This window comes from Drosophila subobscura, chromosome U, assembly GCF_008121235.1.
Source record: "Drosophila subobscura isolate 14011-0131.10 chromosome U, UCBerk_Dsub_1.0, whole genome shotgun sequence".
Classification (NCBI taxonomy): Eukaryota; Metazoa; Arthropoda; class Insecta; order Diptera; family Drosophilidae; genus Drosophila; species Drosophila subobscura.
The window spans coordinates 16,620,781-16,646,387 of record NC_048534.1 but is presented as its reverse complement, the minus strand read 5'-3'; the positions used below and the strand labels follow the sequence as shown (position 1 = coordinate 16,646,387).

The 25,607-nt window shown below is 40.8% G+C and overlaps 4 protein-coding genes across 4 annotated transcripts in view; 2 read left to right on the top strand and 2 right to left on the bottom strand.

Moving 5' to 3' along the window:
• Positions 1 to 13,191, bottom strand: part of LOC117900773 — a 28,814-nt gene extending 15,623 nt beyond the window's left edge. The window contains exons 1-2 of the mRNA XM_034811254.1: positions 12,931 to 13,191; positions 759 to 1,113 (exon numbers count right to left, since the gene is read on the bottom strand). Coding sequence (XP_034667145.1) covers positions 759 to 845 — 87 coding nt within the window. The 5' untranslated portion in view covers positions 846 to 1,113; positions 12,931 to 13,191. The remainder of the gene's footprint in view (positions 1 to 758; positions 1,114 to 12,930) is intronic.
• Positions 1 to 23,209, top strand: part of LOC117900769 (protein ovarian tumor locus) — a 55,030-nt gene extending 31,821 nt beyond the window's left edge. The window contains exons 2-3 of the mRNA XM_034811249.1: positions 21,443 to 21,478; positions 21,579 to 23,209. Coding sequence (XP_034667140.1) covers positions 21,443 to 21,478; positions 21,579 to 23,142 — 1,600 coding nt within the window. The 3' untranslated portion in view covers positions 23,143 to 23,209. The remainder of the gene's footprint in view (positions 1 to 21,442; positions 21,479 to 21,578) is intronic.
• Positions 7,218 to 7,712, top strand: LOC117900775. Its single transcript, XM_034811256.1, has 2 exons — positions 7,218 to 7,383; positions 7,447 to 7,712. Exons 1-2 carry the CDS (start codon positions 7,249 to 7,251, stop codon positions 7,669 to 7,671), a joined length of 360 nt encoding a protein of 119 aa, XP_034667147.1. The 5' UTR covers positions 7,218 to 7,248; the 3' UTR covers positions 7,672 to 7,712.
• Positions 23,210 to 23,758: 549 nt separating the features above from the next.
• On the bottom strand, positions 23,759 to 25,483 carry LOC117900770 (early boundary activity protein 3). The gene has a single exon (XM_034811250.1). It carries the CDS (start codon positions 24,976 to 24,978, stop codon positions 23,842 to 23,844), a length of 1,137 nt encoding a protein of 378 aa, XP_034667141.1. The 5' UTR covers positions 24,979 to 25,483; the 3' UTR covers positions 23,759 to 23,841.
• Between the last annotated feature and the right edge of the window lie 124 nt (positions 25,484 to 25,607).

Here is a 25,607-nt window from a genome sequence, read left to right as displayed (position 1 = left end):
GAGCCACACAACCGTCAGGGCTCGTCACTCTGGGCCACGGTTCCCTTTCGTCCTTTTGTTTTTGAAAAGCAAAAACATGTCGGCAGTGGCTGCTTGAATGGCGTGGGCAGGGCGTGAAAGGGGAGCTGCCTCGTATAAAAGTGCTTCATTACTTTGCGCAACAGCTCGCGAGAATATAATGAATGGCAATAAACGTGTTTCACATTTTCCTTTTTGCTGCCAGTCCAGTCCAGTACAGTCCGCTCGCTGGTTGTGTTTCCCGTTGCCCTCTCGTTTTTCACAGCCACATTTTTCATTTTCCAGTTAGACAACTTTTGTGTATGGTCAAGAGCGTCTCGTTTAAAATGGCAGCGGGTGGGCATGGCAGTGGGTTCGGTCAGCTAAGTCTTTTCATTCTCTATCCCTGCAATCCTTTCAATAACTCTCATCATCTGTTAAGCCGCAGCTGTGCTTTGTAAACCTGCAGTCTTAGTATGCAGGAAGGATGCTTGATATATGTATGTGTGTACTTTGAAATCATAGAGTAAAGGGACTATAAGAGCCTCAGTGAAATTCATTGTTTCCATTGATTTGGCTGTCGAATTTGTTGAAACTAAATGCACCCTCAAGGAGGGTATCCTACAGCCCAAATATCGGAGCTATGAACTTATTATCAAAATGTTTGCACCTAAATCTTCAGTTCAGTCTTTAGCTGCAGAGAATGAACTTTCCAAATCCCGATTTGGCGGTAAAATTTCGTTGTGGTGTGCAACACTAACCGTATTTAGATTCGTGATCTTGTCCAATTCCACGGCGGTGCTGCCTCGATGATGGTGCAGGTGATGCAGATGGTGTGTTGTCAACATGTTGTTCTTGTTGCGGTTGTTGCTTCTGTTGTTTCTCCAGCTGCTACAGATGTTGCACTTGCTGTTGGTTGATGCGGTGGCTGTTTCTGCTGCTGCTGTTTCTGCCTCTGCTGCATTCAATCGAATAGTGGCCTTATTTTTAGTGCCGACTGTCGTCCAATTAGAGAAAATCCATCAACGCAAGCCGCACAACACGCAAATTGCCAATTGCAGCTTTTTGCACTTAGCCGGCCTCTATTCAGATCACATCACGTGAGCCAATGACCATCTGCGAAGAGGAAACAAATAACATTGAGTGAGCGAGTGAGTGGTTAAGTGTGATTGAAATCAAATTGCATAACCAATATGGCGGGTAGCTGCCAGGGGGCACGATATGCGACACGCCACTCGCGACACCGGAACGCATTGACACGGCTTTCCGGCACCGCAGGCACGGGGAATTGGGGGAATGCACTGGATTGGATTGGGTTGAACCGACGATTTCCGGCACGTCACTACGCTACCCCTTTGCTCTTCCGACGGATTTTAGCTTTGCATTTTGTTGCCATGCCATGGATTTTTGCTTGGGGATTCTGCTCTGCAACAGAGCCAACAATCGCACCGGATGCGACAGTTGGCAGGAGAACCGCTTTTGGCAATTTTAGGTGTTAACACTTCATTGGCCTTTGAGCACCTGAATTGGCTGCAGCGTGGCCACAACTTTGCGACCAGTTTCCGGCTGATTCCATTCACCTCTCATCCATTTCCCCCCTAACTGCACCCTGACCTCCTTTCGCTTTTTGTTGAAATGTCAAACTAAAAGTCAAGCGAAATGAAATTAAATTCCACTCTCACTGTTGCACTCTGCACTCGGTACAAACTACTAGGTCTGATTGAATAATAATAGTTACCTTTAAGCATTCTTCCCTCTATTTATATCCAAGCGAACCTTTTTACTGCCAGCCTGACCTTTCCCAACAGACTGGATTCCATATATAACGATGAAATTACATTAAAGATAAAACAACAGCAACAGCCAGAGCCTGAACATTACTGAAGGCAGTGTCAGGGCAGAAAAGTCTGAAAGCCTTGAAGAGAATGCAAGACAACAAATGTTTCAGGCTAAGACCCAAGGTTAACTACTTAGTTGCCCTGCCAGAGATGAGGATACAAATCAGCAGTCCGTGTTTGATTTGTGCCCAGTCAAGTCGCTCAATTTACTTACAAAAATAACCATGTATATTGCCTGCACTTAGCTCGCGCCAAAAGGTTTCTATGAATTCTCTCAAAATAATATTTGAATGGTTATGAAAAGAGAAGAGAAATTCAATGAAATTATTGAATTATTTTCATTAAAATATTTCTCACGATTGAATGCTCTTCAAATATTTCAGTGCCAGAATATGCTGAGGGAAAACTGTTGAAATATCTGTTTAATGTTTGAAAGTGCCGAGGGCAACACTTGAATGAAAAATGTAGTTGGACGTTGGAACTTTTGTTTGGACATTGAGTTATTTGTTTCTCTTAAATACACTGCCAATCAGACGAATAGACTCACGAGTTTTCCAAGTGAAAAGAGGTTTCTAAAAGTCCAGCAGCGAATGATAGTGGAGCAAATTTATTTTTCCATTAATCAAGATTCTTTTCCTTGTTTGAAAAGTAAAGAATTCGACTTCTAAGTGGAGAGGTTTTTTTTTTATGAATTATTTTGTGTAAATACCCCAAAAAAAAGGCCCGTTTTAGCGATCACCGAATAGACTCAATAATGAATATTAGGCAAAATCTTTCAAAAGCTTTGTAATAAATATTTTTTTTATAATGTTTGGAGCTTAACTAATAATGTTTGTGGAAAACTTTTTGGATTGCTTTTGTAATGTCCTTCAGGACATTAAAATTAAGGGGATTCAAAGGGTTCAATTAAAGCTCGCTGCTGGCCTGTCTGATGCAATTATGAAATGGTTTAACTTCTTAAAATTGTTGACAGGACTCATATCCTTTACGTAAAAGCTATCCCCATGCCATCCCTGTAAAATTCTGATCAGGAGAGAAAAAAAACTTCAAAATTAGGTGAAAATTTGAGTCTTTCATCCACTTCTTTATCAATTTACCGTTATATTTCGTGCGAGTATCCTGGTGAAATTAGCACGACCGTGTGACAAAAATGTTGCAGATTCTCACCAAAGGACTTTAAGAGTAGCTTTCCTACTGATTTACTCAACATCCACGAAACAAATCGGGTGTCAAGTGCGCCATAAAAACAAATGGAACCCAACACCAGTATGGTCCTCAAAGGACTATTGTAACGAGTCAAAAAATTTTCTTTTTTTCTTAGATCATGAAAGAATAATTAAATCGACCTATTCTTTTCAAATTAAAACTTTTTTTATAAAAAAAAACGGATACAAAAAATTCGGTTTCCGGTGTCATGACACGCGCGACAACAATGCAAGAATCCTTGCGAGACCCAGTAAGAGGATAACTTTTGTCTAATTTCAATAATACCACAATGCTAATAACATTTTTGTCAAATGGTTCTGCTAGTTTCACCAGAATAGTCGCACGAAATATAACGGTAAATTGATAAAGAAGTGGATGAATGACTCAAATTTTCACCTAATTTGGAAGTTTTTTTTCTCTCCTGATCAGAATTTTACAGGGATGGCATGGGGATAGCTTTTACGTAAAGGATATGAGTCCTGTCAATAATTTTAAGAAGTTAAACCATTACATAATTGCATCAGACAGGCCTGCAGCGAGCTTTAATTGAACCCTTCGAAATCCCCTTCATTTTAATGTCCTGAAGGACATTACCGAGCAATTCCAAACAAATTTTCCACAAACATTATTAGTTAAGCTCCAAACATCATAAAAAAAATATTTATTACAAAGCTTTTAAAAGATTTTGCTAAAAATTCATCATTGAGTCTATTCGAGTGATCGCTAAAACGGGCCTTTTTTTGGGGGTATTTACACAAAATAATTCATAAAAAAAAAACCTTTCCACTTAGAAGTCGAATTCTTTACTTTTTGAATAAGGAAAAGAATCTTGATTAATGGAAAAATTAATTTGCTCCACTATCATTCGTTGCTGGATTTTTATAAACGTTTTTTCTCTTTGAAAACTCGTGAGTCTATTCGTTTGATTGGGAGTGTATGTAAGGATTTCATCTTTCGCAGGGGTTTATTGTTGTCCTGATTTCAAATCTAACAGGGCTATGCAATTAAATTTTCCATCTCCCTTAAATCAAGAATTTGGCAGTGTCCGTCCCAATTTCATCCATTTCCTCAAGGACAGCATTGACTTCCCCTAGCTTGATCGCATAATATCCAGTATCACCACCACGAGCCTCAAATGGTTACTTATACACACTGTTTAGAATGAGCAAAAATTAATTTCCTGTTTGCAAATTAAATTTTAGCCATAAGCGAGGTGTCTCCATACCTCTTCATACTTTCAGACAAACTTTTTGTCGAATGCCCACACCCTATAATTGGGAGAGTTAGCAACCTGTAAGCCAACTGCAACAGATAAGGGCTAAGAACGTGTGCGTGTACATGTTGGCTTAGAGTCACATTTTCCGGCAAGCGATTCTTATTGTTAGGCTTCGTCCGTAACTGTGGGCAGGATGAGATGGAAAGCCGCGTGCTCGGCATGGAAATGCGCCGCATTAAGTCGCGGGACTCGTTAATAAATATGCCGCTAAAGGATTAAGCGACGATGCTGGCGACGAAATGGCGCCACGACTATTAAAGGATTTCTGCTCGTTTTCCTCTACCTCATTTCCATTCCGGGTTTGCCATCGTTCTCGTTGACTGTTAAGTGAAATTAAAAACTTAAATGGAGAAAAAATTATAAATGCGTGGCTTTTTTGCATTTACGAAACATTAATGTGAATCTGATGCAGATGCTGAGTTCTGTTTAATTGTGTGGGTGTGTATTTTAAGAGACTGACTTTCTCCCGACTTAAATCAATTTAAATGCCAGACACGAGGATATCTGTATACGCAATTTAACCCGCAGCTACAGCGTGTGGCAAAAGTTTATAATGAGAATTGTGGGACTGTGACTCTGTCTCCGATTGTGAGTCTGCTTCTGTTCCTGAATACGAGGCATACAATATTCATTTGTAAACAACATAACAGCAAAATGCCATAATCATGTGATATAAAACCATTCTTAATGGCAGAAAGCCTGCAAATGCGAGTGCATGTTGCCACCGACTGGGAATTAGCTTCCGTCTGGGTCTGGTACCGAGACTGTGCCAGACATGGCAGAAACTCATTAGCTTTATTACACACATATAATATAAAACGCGGTGGCTGGAACTGGAACTGGAACACACAGGCAGACAGAAAGACATTCAGTAAGTAGGAGGCAGTCACAGCCACATGCCCGGAACTGCCACGGAATTTGTATTAACTATTTATGTTGTATGTACATATGTATGTTTGTACACCCCCCACACACATTACATCCCCATTCTGGCATAAAAGACATTTGAATAATTTTGACAAATGTGTGATTAATTCAAACATTTTGGCAACTTAGGCTGTCATTTTTTATACACCAACAACGACAGCAAATTAGCACTTCATAAAAAGGAAGTGGGTGAAACGTTTATGGTGTCTTTATCCATACGATGTGTGTTTGTGGGTGTGAGGAAAACTTTTGGAGAGCAAAAGCTGGAAAACAGTTGGAAAGTTTGCTCTAAAGGAAATTTCTTTGCTAGGAGAAGAAATATGTATATAAGGAAGAAGAACCACTAAAAGGGAATTTGAAATGTGTACTATTGATAGCATATGATAACATTTTCTATGGAGTAACCCCTGTGAATACGCCCTATTAAAGTATTTGAGCAAAGACTATAATCCCTGCCTCACAAGTGACAAATTTTGCATGCGTAGCAGTGCATACGTTTTGTTCATGTTTAAGTCATGTCTCGTAGAAGTTAATCTCTTGCAACCGGACTTCATTCTATTCAACATAGTCACAATGGCTGTCTGATTGGGGGCCTTGAGCGATTAAAGGCCCTTACAAAGTGAAATTTATGGCACTTGAAACACTTAAAGCTAAACGGCAAATGCTCTTTACTTTTCCTACTAAGCACAAAGGCCATGGACCAAAATATGAAACAAAAATCAGGCAAAAATGGCTGTGGGGCAATGGTAGTGGCAGAAGAGTGCACACAGCAAATAAAACCGACGATATAAAGAGTCGCATGCCGGAAACGGCAATACGACAGACGCCAGAGTGCGACCGCGGCAGGGGGACAGTCAGCCTAATGCCAATGCCAACACCGGATGCGGATGTGTGACACATGGCCAAAGGGGCTTCCACATCGTCCTTCTCCTCCGAGCCTAGAGCCGACTAGCAGCATACGCACAATGTCATTGTCGTTGGCTTTAAGTAGGCGACTTTATTAAGCCGAGGACACCCAGAAGCACCTACAAAGTGTGTGCAATGCGAAACAAAATAAAATGGCACACAATTTTAGACTGTAATAAAATATTGTACCATGGCATGAACAATAAAGATATTAAAGAACAAATTTACACACAAAATTGTGTTCACTAAAACACAAAAAGATACGCATAGAAACATCAATAAAAATTCTGATCCATTCTGATGTATGTGGGTTGTTGGGTTCTTGGTGCTTTGGTGCTTTGGAGAAATTTAATCCGTATTCCAGAATAAAACTGGCATAACTTGGACTTTGATATTATTTTTTCTTTTACTTAAAATAAAAATATTAGTAGATTTAAATTATAGTCGTGGTTTGTCCCACTGTTCACTGCTTTGTGCGAAAAGAACAAACAGCATAATAGGCTGGCAGGACACCTGGGCACGTGTTGGCCTTGCCCCCAAACTAGGTCTGGCATAAAGTTAAGCTCCAAGTGCGACATCGTCGCAGTTGTATTCCTTCTGTTTGTGGCCGTCGTCATCGTCTGCCAGAGTCTGAGGCTTAGGCGGAGGTCGTTTACGGCAGGGCCACAATTTGTTGCTTTTTGATATTTATTTTCAAGAGAAGCATGTGAAACGAAAAACAGGAGCATGCCATAAATCAAAAGCGCAATTCGAAGCAAGAAGAAGTAGCGGCAAAGGCCAAAGGGAAAGCCGCAGCACTGCGGAAAAAGGAAACTAAGGCAACAATGGCGGAGCAGTCATTCAGGTGAGGAGAGCGCGACTTAAACTTGTTATTTATAGCAGTGCCAGAGAGAAAAGAGTTTATTCATTCGAGCGAAAGTAAGGCCAGCGCACCAGAATAAATTTGTATGTCTAAAGAAAGCTAAGCGCCACGAGGTATGCTATGACAATGTAGGTTTCAATTTGATTTTGAGAACTTTATAATTTCCAACTAGTTCTAGCTTTTGCTTGGCATAATCGGGTTATGTTAGCGACAAGCTGCAATTAATTCATTACAACATGGAGACAGAGAAAGACGACATTTGCTCATCTGATGAGAGCGTCGACTCTGTTGAGACAGAGTCAGAGGATTGCATCGAAATATCCAGCGATGACCTCGAAACCCGTGAGGAATCATGCCAAATCGCCTACGGTGTGAGTTATCTTTAAATTGAAAGGCTATTAGATATTGGTAATAAAACAAATTATCTTTTACAGATTGTCAGCAAGGAAAACCTTCGTAAGTTTGTTCAAGCTGTCGACCCAATGTCTACAATGGATGATCTCGCTTTGGAACTGTTTGGCAAGTTGGCAGATACCTTTGTGGATGATGTCTGCGAAAAGATGGTTAAAGTGTGCGAGAACCCGTTTCAGCAGATAAACCAAGATGTCCTGGAGCGTACCCTCGAGCGGGAGTACAACATTAAGCTGCCCAAAAAATAAGCTACTCAACAGCAAAAAAATTAAATTTTAACACTAATCGATACAATTAAAGGAAATGTTGTACAACTTTTTAGCAAACTTATTGGTTCGTCTTTTTTTAAAGGCTCTGTAGAGTTAATTCCGTGTATATTTCCCATCCAAGTTCTCCATATCACAGCCTTGTCCTTCTCTCAAATTAAAGTTCAATAGCCCAAAATGATTAAGTAATCAATAAGCTCAATAACCGCCGTCAGGACCTCAAAAAGGCTTTCAACGATCATTTTTGGCACCTACAAAACGTTCATCGTCTTGGCCACACTTGGCCGCACTCTTGACTTTCGCCTTTCAACCGAGAATTACTCGACATAAACTTAAAGGGCCATAAAAATGCCAGGTCCCCAAAATGCTCCCATTTACACACATGAACAAGTAACTGGGGTTTATATTCAACTTTTTCCTTTAAAAAAGAGCAGACTAAGACGAAAGTTTAGAGCACCATTTTTCAGTGATTTTCTGGTGCTGCATAAGAATCATTTTTTTTGTGTTGGCCATGAACAAGGGCACATTGAGTGTGTGCATGAAAGGAGATTCATTTTTCTTTTCCTTTGCTTGCTCATTCATACAAAAACTATTATCTTGGAGATATATACATTTATTTTTGCATGTACAATCCGATCTGTATACATTTCAATAATTACGCAGGGCTTGGAGTGTCGTTCATATTCTTTATGCTTGGAGGGAAATTGAATTCGGGAACGTGCGCTTTGTGGATCGTCTCAAACACAGTAAAACTTTTGCTATTACTTAGATTTTCAATTAAATTGTTTTAAGCCCGACAGAATTGACTATTTTGACTATAATTTATGACAATTTCAACATGAATTGTAATATTTGTTGGATGTGAATAAAATTGTCTCCTTCACTTTTTTTTATATCCTTCTCCTCCCCTTTGTTTACATTTTTACGAACGAAAAATATATATTTTTGGCACTCGAAATATAAACATTGATTAAATTCGGAACAACCCTCGCTGGCATCTACAAACATTCGCAATCATAATGTAGGAACGATACACTGGGGCGCATTTAAACTGATTTTATATTGGATCAGCAAATGCCCCTGTAAGAGTGGGGGGGAAGTGTCTGTTTGAGTGTTCTGGCAATACAGAAGCCACGAGCGGTGTGGAAATTCGATTGGCGTATGTCTTGGCACGCACGCATACGGAAAGATCCCAGAGCCGTAGATGATTCGTAGAGGGAACGCTCCTCTGAGGCAAAATTATAATGAATTTGTCGTGCATACCATACAAATGCGTGACTCGACACGGACACAGACCTCCAGCAGACAGGCATGCCCCCTCCATGTTGGACAGATTTGGCTTAGTTTCGACGATGAACCAGAGGAGATAAGCACTTAAGTGACTTTGTCCTGACATGGCCCTTGGGCTGTTGTCGACATCGGCATCGTGTGCATGAAATAAATACGATATCTTTTGGATGTTGTTGTTGTGTATTGGCAAATAAATTGAATTAGAGTAAAATCGGTTGCCGTCGGCCGTAATAAATTAATGAAAACGCAAGACCAGGCGTCGCAGTGGGACAGCCAGCAGAAGGAAAACAAAATTAAGAAATCAGCATAAATCAAAGCGAGTTCGAGTTCGAGTGTGTGCAAGCAGCCACTGATTATATTTGTCGCCTGACCAAACTTTCGTCTCTGGCAAGTTGCAAATTAATTTTGATTAAGCCTCATAATGTGTATTTAAAGATATCCCTTTGGGTCGGCCAGCATACTCTCTTAACCAGCTAACTGCAGCCATCTTATCCGCAGCAGCTTTTGTAGCTTAAAAGTTTACAAGCCAAAATCTGTTTTAATTAAATTCAAGTGTTGTACGCTGCCCTGCGACCTTTTCTGCATGTCAAACGAGCGGCAAAGGAAACTTCCTTCTACTTTTCCCGCTTTGTGCGAGTCATTTTCAAAGAAATTCACAAGTTATTCATTTTCGTAGGGGTCTGTCGGGGCTGAGGGAGATGGGGCTTTGGCGAAAAGTTGCGTTGAGTGATATGTTACCAAAGAGTTGTCGTCGCTTTTGGCCAGGGATTCATGGTCCTTGCAAGCCAAAGCAGGAGATGAAGATGAAGCAAAATCCGGACCAGACCAGCAAGAGCAATCAATGCAAGTTGATTACCATTTCGTTTAAGTTTTTCAACTCACTTTTCGATGAATCACGTTAATGAAATAAGTGAATTGGAAAACTTTTCAAGCCAAGTCAATTGTGGATACGCGCATTCCGACGTTCTCTTTTGAAACTTGATTCTTTGACTGTCGAAATGGAATACTTAAAACCAATTAAGAAAGTGTGTTGCAATTAAAAATACAGTACAAAAATATAGAATCTGTTCGAAAATGCACTCAAATGTAGTTATACTTCCTTATATGGAATGGCAAGCTCTTTAGTAAAATAAAACTGGTATCTACACTAATGTTTGCGGGCTTGATATAAATATCAAAAATATCTACAGATATCCTTAAGCCACGCTCTTTGTATGCTTTTTTTTTAAATTAGCTCAGGACGATTACACTCCGATTCCCATTTTGACAGCTAAGCTCTCGATTTCGCCGCACAATTTAAACCGCATTAAGTGGACATGTTTTAGCACTTTTCATAAGTTTGTCACGTTCAGTTGGCTCCTCCACACCTTCGGCTTCGATGACGAGTATTTAGTTTAATGTCGAGCCATAAACTTGATGTATGCATAAAATGAGTTTCAAATCAAAGTCCAAAGCACTTTGGACAGCCAATCTGAGGAGTTTTTGAAATTATGCACAAATCTGTTTTTATGGCCTCGATGAAAAAGTCATCCCGTTGCCAAAAAGTCGGTGGGAAACGCCTGCACTGCCGTCAGGCCTGTCGTAAAGAAATTTTAAACCAATTTATTTATGCGGTAAGATGGAGAGGGGCCGGCCTCCAACACTCAAGAACATCCTGCACATCAAAATCGAGTCTAACATGAATAAAATTATGATAAATACATATTTAATGAGCCAGACTTTTCATGGTAAAGTGATGTTTGGAAATTTATTAAATCTAATTGCATTGCAATGTGCAATTGTGGCAAATTGTCAGCTGTCACGGAAGTTGAAGTGTTTGCGTAGCAAATCAGGGACAGAAACAAAATGAATGCGGCTCCCTGGCAGTAACCCTATTACGGCTAAGTGCCATTACAGGCATTGCCAAGAAAAATTACCTTCATGTGAGCGCACTGTGGGCGGTTCATGAACCATTTATTATAGTCTATAGCATTACCGTAAGCATTGAATGGAAAAGGAGACTTTCTAATGCTCAATAATACTAAAAGGTTGGGATATGTCCTTCAAATCTAGATCATTTTTTCCCAAATACTTCTTTCTAGTTTAAAAGAAAGCTTGAAGCTAAGAAAATAACGGAAAAATGTTCTTTAAAGTTCAAATGTCATATATTTTGTCAACTTTGAGCATAGTATCCAAACCACTGTGCATAGTGTTACCCTGTGTTTGCATTTGCATTTCATTAAAACACAGGCAGGTAAACAAGTTGCCGCTCCGGGCACTCACTCACTCAGTCACTCATTCCGTCAGTCGGCGCGTCTCCACCGCATTCGGTTCGGGGCCGCAAGTATGACGGATGAGGACTACTGAGAGGCCGCCTTGTTGTTTCAGTTGGTGGCTTCACGATGGCAGGCATTGAGTGCCACCAACGACGACACCAAGTGCCAAATGACAGCAGCAGCAGCGAAACATAGGTGAAAGTTGATGTAAAGGTAAAGGTAAAAGCCAAACCAAGGCAAGTGCACTGCAATTGCACGTGAGTGGATTTTCAAGGTGCCCCAATGATTGCTACAAACGTGACACGCCCAGGGCTTAAGAGTAAGTATACCCCTAGTACACTATGTTGTCCAAAAGAATGTTTCAATTAGTTTATGTTACGGCAGAGTAAACACGGTACAAATGCGTGCAAACAGACTTGGACGAGGAGAGAAAAAACGAACCAAACAAATGAATAAAAATACAAAAGATAATGACGCCATGTTCATGGGCAAACAATAAAAGCGTCAGGCAAATTAGGGGGCCATCGCCAGAGACTGAGCCAGGCCAGTCCAAGCTGATTCCGAGTCCCTGGGTCCGCGACCCGGCCAACCAACAAACAAACTGCCACTTGTCACAAGCGCCTCACACGACCCAGAGGAAGGTTGAGGCCGCAGGCATCTGGTCAGATAATTTTCTTTGTTTTGCGGTAAATGTTTTTATTTTATTTTCGTACAGCCCTCCGAGAGTATTATGACTTTGGCAGGGCGTTTGAGAAGCTAAGAAATTTACCCAAAAATATGTGCCTCGTATTTTCTCACCGATTTGAATTCCGAACGTACATACATATGTAAAATAATCTGTTCGAATACAATTTTTGCGTAAGAGTATCAAAACGTTAACTCTTAAAAGCTGAAGATTGAAAGATTATGGGTGGAGTGGGTGTTTGGCTGTCAGCTATTTTTCTGCGTATTTTATCACGTTTTGCGCGCGATCTTCTTCTTTTTATATTTTTTGTTTGCTTTTCACGCACGTTCCTATATATAGGAGCTCAGACAGGTAGCAATATGTAAATCAAACAGAAAACGAGAGGCGTCTCCCCACTCAGTACATCCTGTGCTTCGTCGAGAGGAAATGGCGTTGACAAACGGTGAGCAAAATATGAGCAGGAAGGGAAATAAGAGCTCAAGGCACCCATCAAAATGGTTTTCACGTGCATCCCGTGCCCGTGGGAAATTTAAGCAAAAAAAAGCGAAATTTCCATAATGCAATTCGCCAGTGACTTCCGGATTATGCCAACTGGAATGTCAAATCTGGTTTATTTCATGCTTGATATTTGAACATAACAAATGCTCTATTCGATTTAAATTTATTTGATTTGCATTTTTGGTGTTTTAGGTTTGTTTCTGTTCGTTTCACGGTGACGTCTGGAATTGATGTTTCAATTACTGAATTTGTGGGGATGTCGTTATAATTTATTATGCCTTTTACTTGGGTTATTTTAAAAATTTGAAGTGAAGAAGTCAATGTTATTCATTGTATTCGTTTTGATATTTGTTAACATCACTGAATAAAATATTTATTAAATATTTTAGTCATTTTATTTGAGCGTTGGGGAATGATTTCAAGTTTTTCATAACTTTGATATTGAGCCTTATAAATCACAAAGGGAATAAATATTTATTTTATAAACACTTCACATTAAATCACTCCGCTTACATTGAATTTCTCCTTGACGTGGAGATGGTTGTTCACATGCTGATCGAACAAAGACTCGGGCAGTTCTAGAATTGAAACATCTGGTCTGGTTACAGAGCTCTAGCGCGGACTTCCCTTCGCCCAGTGACCATAATGGACTCAGTGCACCCGTTTGAATGGCCCGCCACGCGTATACGCCATGTGGTGCCTCGACTCGACTCGAATACGAAACTCGGCTGACATGCGCGCACTGCTCTCGGAGTGTGTGTGCTCTCGACTCGACGTCTGTTGTTGGACTAAAAATCAGAATGCCTGCCACTGGCCGTGGCACTGACTGTTCGTTCTGCCTGTTTTCTTCTAGGGGCACCTCAGAGGCTGCGACTGTTAGCTAACAGCAAGATTAACATCCACTCAACAGCAACAGCTGGGCGCACTGCTGGCCCATTCATTCATAATTGTTTTGAGTGAAAATTGCACGATGGGCCGCCGTGGCGGTGTTTTCTTTGTCGGCATGGTGGAGCAGAAAATCAATTTGGTTAAACAGAATGCGACACTGGGGAGCAACTGGGAAAGCTTCATTCCAGCCACGTGCCTCGCAAATGTTAATGAGCCTGCGTGCCATAGCCTTTATTTCTATTCTCGACTATTTCTATGAATATATTCGTACATGCACTACACATATAAATACACACATACAAATATACTTATCATACATACATATATAAATGCAAAAAGGGAAATTTTGACCTTTCCCCAGTTTTCCCGCACAAAAGCATTACAAACAAATGCGCGTGAAATGTCAAAATCACTGTCAGACAAGGCCAGAGCAAAGGCTATAGACGAGTTTGGGTATGCGAATGGAAATGGTTGAGTGGGGAAAAAAAAGGAATCTGACGAAAATGGGGAAAAGGAAACAGGTCCAAAAGAAAGATGACGACGCATAAGCGAAAAACAAGCAAATGCTAAAGGCAAGGCAATCAAGAAAAATTTCTCCAGCAAATGGCATGGCAAATACAAACACCAGCAGCAACACCAGACTCAAGTGGTTGCATGATGTCGATGTGGTAGGATGAGTTGATGATGAGGTGGCACACAGCCACACATACACATATGCACACGCCATCCACAAGGAGCCTTAACAAGGCTCATGCGAATTATAAAAAATACAAATAAACGTTTAAGTACACAAAAGTTGCGAATCTTTGATACCCGATACACATGGGTATCTGGTGAAAAGTGGAACTCAATCAAATTTCTGTGGGTTTCTAGGGGTTAACGATTAGGACCCGATTTTTCAATGTCCTCCCAGACAACCAACTGAAACATTAATAACTGTCAGTTGTTTTATAGTTATGCTTTTTGAATATGAAGTACATTAAATTGTATATTCTGCTTGCTTTTACTAAACGTTTTCTCCAAATTTAGCTTAAAGAAAAATAATGTGGCCATTGCCTTAAAGACTGGGTATAACTGGAGGTTATACAAGTCTGAAGATTGCTTGCACTTTCAATTGCAGCTCAGAAGATAATATTTACATGGTTTTCATACCCTTTCAGACTGCATAGCTCTACGGTAAGGCTGGCACGTTTTCGACACTCAAATGAATATAATTTGTTGATCAGCAAAAAAAAAAATGTGATCTCAGATTCCTCTTGCTGTTAGCAATATGTTTAGAATACGTTTAGTACGGATAACCATATCACACATGCATAGGAGCGATGAATCAGCAAGGGCAGAGTATTTGCAGCTACGGCCTTGAGGCTAGTTTTTCCTTCCTGTATTTTCCTTGTGGTTATTTTTACAATTCTTATGCCAAGAGTAACTAAAACCACTGGCAGCTTCTGTGTGGCTAACGTCTGGCTGCTTGTTTGCTGTCCGCTTTATCGTGTGGCCACAGTCTGTGTGCCGACAATTTTTAGCATATACGTAAGACCAAAAGTTATAGTATAAGCGGGATTTACGCTGCTGCAGCAGCAGCAGCAACAAGCTCAAAATTAGCCTCACAGCCACAACAAATCGTCTCCTTCGCTCGGTTGTCTGCCTCCTGCTGTGGCACGACCAATTGTTGGATGTTTTCACAGCAGACTGCAACCACGACATGTCAAACAGTCATAACCACCCGTCGCAAAACATTCAAAAGAAATTAAATGTATAAGTAGCTACAAAAGCTAACAACCTTTGCGGTTTTCGCACACAACATTCATACATACATATGCACATCACATTCCCTTCGTACTTTCTAAGGGAATAATAAAACTTTATAATTAGTTTAAGTTGTCGCAAAATGTATTCCATTAAAAGTTCCGCTTTGAAAACGTTCTGCGTGGCATACGTGTAATAATTCAACCAAGGACCAATTACAATATTCAAATTGAATTGTGTGGAATATTCATTGAACTCAAAAACAGTTTTCTGACGACTTAAAACAAAGCGAAAACAAAGAAGCTACATTACATAACCAAAACCTTGATGCACGACTTATGTGTGTTTGATTGTATGATAAAAACCTTACAATAGCACCAGCATCGGTTGCAAAACATTTTCAACCAAATAATTAGTTTTGCCACCCGAAATGCATCATTAAAATGGGATCAATTTGCACAACAATGCAACAGTAAAATGTTTCTGTTGGTATTTTCATTTTCCCAGCACCAAATGGCTTCTGTCTGGGCCGCCCCTGTAAGTTGGTCGTAAGTTCAAATTAATTGCATGCAATTCGGCAACCTAAAGCCCCCCGACTTGAAGTGCTTTGCATTTTAAAAGTCGACCGGATTGCGGCAAGCGGCATAAACTTAGGGGAATTTCCCCATAAAGAGAGAAAGAGAGAGAGAGAGAGAGATAGCTGTAGATCCAAGATGGTAAATGTGAATGCAGGCGACATGAAATCCGCTCGAGTGCGCTCCCCAGTCCTTAGTTTTGGGGCTTAGCCTCCTCCTTCTTCGACTCCAGCTAAGACTTCTATTTTTCCTGTGTCCTGTAAGCGTAAAGTACACAGGGTAGCGTCATCCATGGAACACTCCCTGCTTATTTTTTTGGGGCATACAGCACACTAATGAGCATTTAAGCATGCGGCTTGGCTGGCTCCCCCGAATCTCGATTTGCTTCTGATGCTGGTGCATTTGCATAAATTGAAATTTTAAAATGGGGACCGGAATGGAAATGGAAAAATATGTTTAAATAAACCGGGTGCATTGCGCTTTTAGCATAATTGATTTGCATTTTGAATGGATTTAAGAACAAAACAGCTATAATTTTGGCTCACGTTTAATTTGTTTTTGTTAAGCCTACTATATTGCACTTTATAAAATAGTTTGCACACGTCCTGTACACACACAGCCAATTAAATTCATTTGTATTCCATTTCCATTTGAACTTCAAATCCCCCAGTGTTTTTCTTTTGATTTTTTGATTAGTTTTGCATTGATTTATGTGTCCCTGGACAAACCAATATTTTATTGAATTTGAAGAGTCCACACACAGACCTCAGGGCAGCACACTTTGGCCGCACTTTAATTTGAACACAACGTTGACTCCTCCCTTCGATTCCCAGTTCCGAGTCGATTTCCAATTTCGTTTTTTTGCTTTTTCCGCCTTCCTCTCGGGGCTGTCTGCTAGGTGGCTGGGTGTGTATCTCATTCTGGTCCATTAAATGAAGCGTATACGCCATATCTGACGGGCATCGGAATGTTCGACAGCGGCAGCGGAAGCGCTAAACCAAACATAAAAATAAACAGCACACTTAATCGTGTATAAATGTTTATACATGTCTCTGGGAGCGGCATAGTTTTATGTCTCGGTGGAGGCATTTCCCAAGCAAATAAAAATAATCAGCCAAGTCAATATCCCCATGGGCCGACGAATCGTCCGAGAATCGTTGGCCACAAATTGAAATCCGAAGATATGCCTAAATCTTCCAATGGGTGTCTATTATTCGTATGCCTCATGATTAAGCTGTCGGCGTCCAGATTGTGGTGGTATGATGAAGTGATTGGGTTAGTCGGATTAATCCAATGAATGATTCTCTGATTGCTAAATAATTGAAAAGCGCTTAGTTAATGGTTTACCTCGAGCTCTGGCAGTCAACAGCGTGGCGCAAAATTGATTGCGACACGCACTGAAATGGATTTATGCAGATATAATTTACTTGATTATTTCTGTTTGGCCAATTAATTATTGAGTTGGGAAAGTATTAAGGAAGTTTGGATTTCACAGCTGCATAAATGAAGGAATAAATTAGGAATTTCGTAGGTGTGAGAGTGGGAATGTACTACTTTTATGTACTATAATTCAACGAACACAAATAATGTATAGGACCAAAAACAAACTTAACGAGAAGGGACGTGCGAGACAACTTTTATACCCGGTACTCAGTACTACATCTGTACTGTAGCGGTTTTTTGTCAAATTTTACAATTTCTTCTCCCACGGGGTTTAGCCACTGCAAATTAATTTCGCTGATCAAGAATATATGTATGTATGTATATACATACTTTATGAGATCGGAAAAATTTACTTCTGTGCGTTACATAGTATATCCACATTGTTCACAAATAATATATACCCTATTTACTCTTCGAGTACCGGGTATAAAAATTATGCAAACAGAGCCAAGGAATGGGAGGATGAAAACCAATTTAATCATGTTAATTAAAAACTGCCTTTGCGCGCACCCACACTCACTTATCGAGAGGTGCAAGTGTAAGAAGAATTGTTTTTGGTTAATTTCGAGAGTGTAAGGCCATAGGGTACGGTAATAAACAAAAACAAAATAACTAAAGGAAAAAAATGATCGTCACTGAGAAAAATATACGAAAAAAGAAAGTATAAACTGTAAAGCAAATATAAAACATCAATTCTCACTTGCCTTTTACATTCTTCTTTTCCTCATTGCGCTTCTTCTTTTCGCATGTGTCGTGAAGCACTTATTGTCATCTTCACACACATGCATATACGGGTTACAACCCGCGCGACGATGCGACGAAACGAACGAAACGAAATAATTGTAACGGGATCGAGCGAGAGATTCTAATAAGAGCACATTAATTTAGGGTGAGGCATTGGGACGGAAGTTCGTACGCACACACTCAACGAGAGAGAGTCAGACCAGAACGAATTGGGTTGCCTCACCCTATTAGGAGACACTTGAAATGAGAGCGCTGACACTCGCTCTTCTGTTTGCTTTTTGCGCCTCTTCTTTTTTCTTGATCCTCTTCTTTTTTCTTGCGCTTTTATACGATTTTTTTATGATTGCATGGTAAAGGGAGGGGACAACTTCGCGCCTTTTTTGGCACATTTTCACACACACACATTGCAAGCCCTTGGTGCAAATTTAGAACATTTTTGCTCTATGTACGTACATACACATGTACGTAAAATAATACACTTTTCACACTTCACTTTCACATATGGCCGCATACTTCCAACGCCGATCTGCTTTTAACCTTTTAGCCATTTCACAATATTTCACTGCACTCCACTAACACACACTTCACTTTCACATATTGTCGCATATTTCACAATAGGTCTCGCATTTTTTGTCCACAAAATGTTCAACCATTTCACCATATTTCACTGCACTTCAGTAACACACACATCACTTTCACATATTGTCGCATATTTAGCAAATGATCTCGCATTTTTTGTCCACAAAATGTTCAACCATTGCAGCACATTTTATTTCACTTCACTAACACACACTCACTTTCACATATTGGCGCATATTTCCATCGACGATCTGCTTCTAGCTTCGCTGTGCTCCTCCGCAATTTTTGCCCATTATATGCTCAACCATTTCACTACACTTCATTAACACACACTTGTTGTTGCACATTACTCCACAACGATACTTTTTCCCGTTTAGTTTCCCGAATTTTCCCGTATTTTCCCGTTTTTACCCGATTTTTTCGATTTTTCGCGGACCGAATCCGTACCGGACCGAACGCGCTGACAGATTTTTGACTAATGGAATGGTGATGAGGAAGCTGCAAGAGAGGTAAACTGCGTAGGTGTTGGTGGCTTAGGCCGCGCTCCCCTATGTTTATGTCTATGTATGTATGTGCCGTTTTTTTTTATGTTTCATTTTTCTTTATGGTTCTCTCTGCTTTCGCTTTCGTTTGAGAGTAAGAGAGCAAAGTAACTGTAAAAACAACACAAGACTGTCGTTCTTTTTGCTTTGCATGAGTGAATAGGAAAGACAATTGGATTCTTGGTGTTGGTAGTTTATGACTCGCTCTCCTAATTGCAAATCGGAAGCACATTTATTATTTCGAGCACTTTGACTATCCGTCTCCGGAATTCCGTGCAAGCCGACTAAATCAGTGTTTGGTGATTTCTTATTTTTGGTATGTACATTCTCCATTCGCTTTCAAATCTATAGATCAAAAATGTTCACTCCCTTTGCATTTGACAAATTGTCATTAAAGAGGGGGGAGATGAAGAAGATGCGCTGCTGGAGTGCTGACTTGAATTCAAATTAAATAAATTGTCCCGGAAAAGTTTTCTGTCACGAGATCTCGATCGGGAAATGCTTAGAAAAGTATGGAAATTGTAAAGGGAGTTAAAATTAAGTCTAATTATGCCAAAACCAACATTTTTTCATGTTGTTCTTTTTTTTCCTTTTGGTTCTCTCTGCGTTTCTAGAGACACCGTTGAAGCTGTGAGAGCGAGAGAGCAAATAAGTGTAGGGTGATTTCACATATTTGGAACTCTTTGCATTTGAATGTGTAATTGTCAGTAAAAAGGGGAGAGAAGAAGAAGATGCGCTGCTGGAGTGCTGGCTTGAATCAAAATGAAATAAATCGTCTCGGAACAGATTTCCTTCATTTGATCTCGATCGGAAAATGTTTAGAAAAGTTCGGAAATTGTAAAGGAAAATAAATGTAATATTTATTATCCAGAAACCATCATAATACGCCGTTGCTTTTTTTTGGTTCTATCTGGCTTTCGTTTGAGAGTGAGAGAGCAAAGTAACTGTAAAAACAACACAAGACTGGGCTCTCTCGTTCTTCTTTTCTTGTATGAGTGAATAGGAAAGACAATTGGATTCCTGGTGTTGGTGGCTTATGACTCGAGACCATTCATGCAGTGCGACAGCTGATCGGCTTCCTTTAACATCATTCGCAAGACACAGGACGCCGTCGACAGTTTGGGATCAGCCATAGATAAGCCTCTGTGGGATCTGAACATATTGTACTTCACTGATATAGACCGCTCTTTGTTTATAAGTTGTAAAGAATTAAACACGTTACTTTACATATTCATTTGCTTAACAGCTTGAACATGTGCAGTTGATGGTTTCAAAGAGAAAAGTGCTTTTTTAATTAGTTACAATTACAATAGTATGAAAGTTATAATTCTAGTTAAATTATTCTGGATACTGGTTTTTTCCATCTTCGGGGTCAATTTAAGTGTTGTTGCTGATTACTGATCCTGTTACTGCTATTGGTTGCTATTTTTGTAGTCCTTCGGAAATTTGCGCATGTGTATACAGTTTTCCTGTGCTAGTTTTCGTTACTGGTCATCCCCATCAGAGTCTGAAGATGGGATGTCCACGTGTGTCCTATCGCTCTCAGAGTCCGTCTCATCGTTCTCGGAGTCCAAATCATCGCTCGTTGTATCCAGGTCATCAAACTCTTCATCGCAGTCCGAGCCCGAATAGTCTGCTTCTTCGCTGCGCTTTATTAAGGCATCTTGGCCGCAATAAAGGCAGAATTCCGCGTCCATTAATTTCTCAGTCTTTGTGTGCACGGGGCACTTTGCAAATATGCGACCCACAAAACATTTTTTACACTTCAGGCATTTAATTTGATAGCTGGCACGTGCGCAAATGCAGCTCTTCTTACGTTTGGCAATTGGTTCAAGAGATTTTCCCTTACGTTTGGCAGCAACTTTTTTCATATTTGCTTTGGCAATCGGTTCATTATCAGATTCGTCACTTATTTCTGGTTCCTCCAATGGTCCGTCGGTGGAATTATTTTCATTGTTGGACATCATTTCATCTTTGGACATGACCTTTGAATCGGTATGCTCAGACATCTTCCTTACCGACAAGCCAAATTAGATAAGGTATACGATATGTTTTTCGGTACGGTAATCGAGTGGTACTCGATTAAGGAAATTAATTTTAATTATTGTTTAAGTCTTTCAAGTAATACGGAAATCTGTATTGTGTTATTGGTAATACAAAAAAGTGTCTATTGGGAATCAATTGTGAAGAGGTTTTCACGAATTTATTTATTTTATAATCGTTTAGCCATTATCGATTGTTTCTAACACTAATTTTGTCCCAGCGCTAGGCAGACTACACAAATATACAATCTGTATACACATGGATTTTATACATGCCTTACAAAAGGGTAGATTGTTTGGTATCGGCGGGATTCGAAGTATGACCTGACCAGCACTGGGCTTCCGCAGCGTTGCCATTCTGGATCATCGATAGTCTTTGCGCTCTACAGCACATTTTTGTACTCTTCTTCTGCTGCGCAACTATCACTTTTAACCACATACTTATACACGTTTTTCTTATTTGCAGTTTGCGACAAGAGGTACTGGTTTCCCTTAATTCTTGGTAAGTAAATTGTATATTAAAATTTGTTGATCAAAGTTCCTGCTAGAATGAGCCAGTGGATCGTGTGTAGCAAACCTTTTTCTCGTACATTCTCATGCAGCACTAATCCAGCCATGGCGTCAAACTTTCGCACTCGTCGAGGCCCCGGCAAGACAGTTGAGCGCACCGATCCGATTGATGAATATTTGGCGAAACAAAATTTGTATCGCAAGATTATGATTAAAGGAGGGCGTAGCAGCCTATTCCGGATGGTGGCCGAGCAGATGTATGACACGCAAAATCTTCACTACGAGGTGCGTATGGACTGTGTGCGTTTTATGATGGACAAGCGCCGCCTATTCAGGAGAAACATAAAGACCAACTTCAACGACTATCTGTTGAAATTAGAGAAGCCGAACACTGAAGGGACGATGATAGAACTACGGGCCCTGTGCCTTATGTACGGTCGGAATGCGATTTTGTACGAGCCAATGAAACTGGGCACGCCAGTTATATTTAGCGATAATTACAAGGATAATTTTAGTGTTTTCTTCGACAAGTATGGCCATTTCGATGCTGTCTACTCGATGAAAAGCATTGAGGAGGCAGCCGTTTGCCAAGCCATCACATATAAGATGCTTTACCAGATGTGTTTCAAGCTACCGGATGTGAGCATAGCAGTTGAGAAGATGCTGAATCCGGACACATTCAACAAAAGCACCACGCTGAAACTTAGTCGAAATGGCACAGTTCTCCGCCTCTTCGGCAGAAATGGACGCAACTTCGACCTGTCCTCACCAGAGCTCACAAAGTGCCTATTGAACGAGAAGCACCTATGCGATTTCCACAACCGAGAACGTTGGCAAGAGTATGTAAACAAATTCGATCGAATGCCATTGTCGTGCACGCTCAAAAATATGGATGAATGTATCGCGCCATTTACTTATTCTGTTGCCAAGTCCCTATCTGCAGATGTATATCGAAATGTTGAACTCAGCTCTTATATTATGATGAAAAATGAAGCGATTCAGTTTAAATTATATGCCGGCGACTACGATTTTTGTGTTGGCGCCCATTGTCAAGTGGAGCTTGACAAAAGGCCGGGGCATATGAAGAAGTGCTATATAAAGAAAATAGACTGGAAGTCACACAAATTCTCTATTCGTCTTGAGGGAACGGGCACAGAGTTGTGGGTGCCTTCAAACACAGTGCATCCGCTGCAACCTAGTGAGTTCCATGCCTGGAAGCTTGGGTATTTCCAACGAATGGAACTACAACGCTTTAACATAATTTTGAGTGATACCAATACCCGGAAGTTTGAGACAATTCTAAGCGCATCCCTTGAACAAAATAATCACCGTCTCGCAGGTAACCATGTGCCCCAACTGCAATCGCAAAACTTTGGCTTGGATCCACCAGTGCCGCAACAAGGATATATTGTCTATCTAACAGGCCCTCCCCCACATTTCGAACCACCGGCAATGAGCCCGGAGCACCGATATTTGCTACCAAGTCCACCGTCACCACCATTGATAATAATGCAACCAGTAACGATCTATTCATACTATTGTCCCACTGGATGTCCACGCGAAATGAACCAGTACCCTTCATGGTCGGAGGCTCGACCACCCTTGGTCATCGAGGAAATCACAGACACTGCCAACCTTTCGGCTGGAAGGACGTAAGGAGTTCATTTATCCCTTCATAAACATTTCTATGCCTAACACACTTTTTTCCTCATTTCTTTCAGCATTTACTAAACTGAAGAATTGGTTAAGTGTTTATAAATTTTAAGTTACTAAAGTTGTTTTCAATCTTAGAATTTAAGGCCTATGAGATTGGTTTCGGTTGTAAGACGTATCAAAACCAGAAACAGTTCTTCTATGTCAATTTTTTTTTGGTCTGGTAGCAGTTGAGATTGCATGAGATTCAATTATATTCGATTTTTATTAGAATATTTAAAATTATACCATTTTTGTATATCCTGAACATAATTCGTTTAATTTTACTTAACTCCTATAGTTCCTAACGATATTTTCTAAGCATAGCCGTAGTTCATCCATTCGTTTTAAAATAATTTTTCTCATCTTTTATTTGAATTCAAATATTTGAATTTTTCATGTATTGAAACTAGTCTTAAATTAAGCTTTAAAGTACCTTTAATTTATTAGCAAAGAGTAAGCCTTTGTTTTTTTTCTACTTCATTAGGAAACTGGTGAAGACCACAAAGTTCAAAATTATATTTATGTAATAGTTTTTTTTTTATATATTTTTTTTACCTTTTGTGTATATTAAAATACCTTAAAAGATTACATCTCAAGTTTTAAACTTTGGTAATGACTTAAATGAGAAGGGGTGGGGAAGAGGGATCTTAAGTATTCTGACTAATGAAGTTCGTCTCCAGATGTGGCTGCCATCTCCAGTCGGACATCGCCAGCCAAGCGGCACTGCAGATTCTTGTTGATGTTGTCGACCATGTCGAAGGCATCGATTATCATTTGTGCCTCGCTTTGGGCCTTCTCGCCCATCTGCTCCAGACTGCGCCTCAACTGCTTGTGCTCTCCAGTGGCGTCCCGATCCTCGGCTCTTTGGTAAATGCTAGTGCCGGAGAACAATGCGGCGGTGCCACTGCCCTGCTCGAGTTGTTGATCGAGTTCTTCGGGCAGCGGGAAGTCCAGATCCATGGCAAAGCGCCGCAGTTCCTCGTACTTGGCTAGCTGCACCCTTTGATCCTGGCCATAGCTAATAACGACGGCCTGCAGGACCAGTTCGCTGCCCGGCAATTGGACATACGCAATGACGTCTTTGAAGAGGTTCTCCTGCCGCCACACTGTCTGGCTGAATTGTATGACCTGGTAGACCACGGTCTCCGGCTCGGGACTATACTGCACCAATAGCCAGGTATCATCGTCCATGGCCACCGGAAGGTCCAGCTGCTCATCGAAGGCATGATCAAAGCAGCGAGCCTTCAGGTGAAGTAGCACCTTCTCCATGTAGTCCCGCTGATCATAGGAATACAGTACATGAGCAATACATCCGGGACCGAGACTGACCAGCGGATTGCACTTTAGCTCTGGCTTTGTACTTAGCCAGACCACGTTGCTAGGGGACACCAACTTCTGGACCAGTCGATCGCCAGCCTCTTCGTTCTCTGTGTACTGCACGAGGAGCTGCCTGGCATTGGACTCCTCCCGCTGTTCCTTGCTCATCGATGCCAAGGCCGCATCCACCAGCCGCCGCTCATCGGCGGCGAGGATGAGTTTGGCCTCCAGCACCATGCCGTTGACCCGGAACTCAACGAAGCGGGTCATGTACTTTTCAGAGACATCCGACTCCAACAGCTCCATGGAGTGGAGGACACACAGTTGTGGCTGGCCATTTGGCTCTCCGTTCTTCATCGATCCCTCATCCACTTCGGCCAGAAACCAGGAGAGACGAGTCGCTGCCGGGCCACTGGGATGTGCCACGGCTCCTCCGATGGCAGAGTCATCCAGTCCACTGTCGTTGCTAATGTTGCTCATGATGTTCCACGGTTCACTTTTAATAGTTGATATATTTAGTGTTGTCGTTGGCTTTGCTTGTTGCAAACTGATGATTTCTTCAGCACAGCGCTCTCTTTTATACGCCAGAGAGGTATGGCTCACTCGCTATTACCTGAATTGATCGTTCGTCCCTTTTTGGAGATCTCACTCTTAGGCCCAGGATTTGCACGAGCTGTTACTCGTTGGGACTTTTCCAATTGTGTAGTACCTGCGCCTTATTGCACGGATTAGCCCAACAAGCGCAGATGTACGGCAATAAAGTCGCCTTACTGAAATATGTACATACATATACCAGAGCCGAGGTTCAACTCATCCTTGACACTGCAAGACCAAGCCTAGCTATTAAGTCACCCAATTGCAATTGTATTAGTGTCTGCAGGTGGTCAGTAGGTAATTGCATGGAAAACCCCAATACACAAGGCTGTATGGTAAGTACACCCAACCGAACATTACCTAGATAAGCTTAACAATATTGTTAAGTAGCTTAAGCTAATGAGTAACTAATGTTAACTATCGATGGTTATGTAGTTAGTTAGGCTATCGAGTAACCTAAATATTAACTATCGATAAACTATCGTGGACCAGCGATCGATAGCTGGATCGGTCCG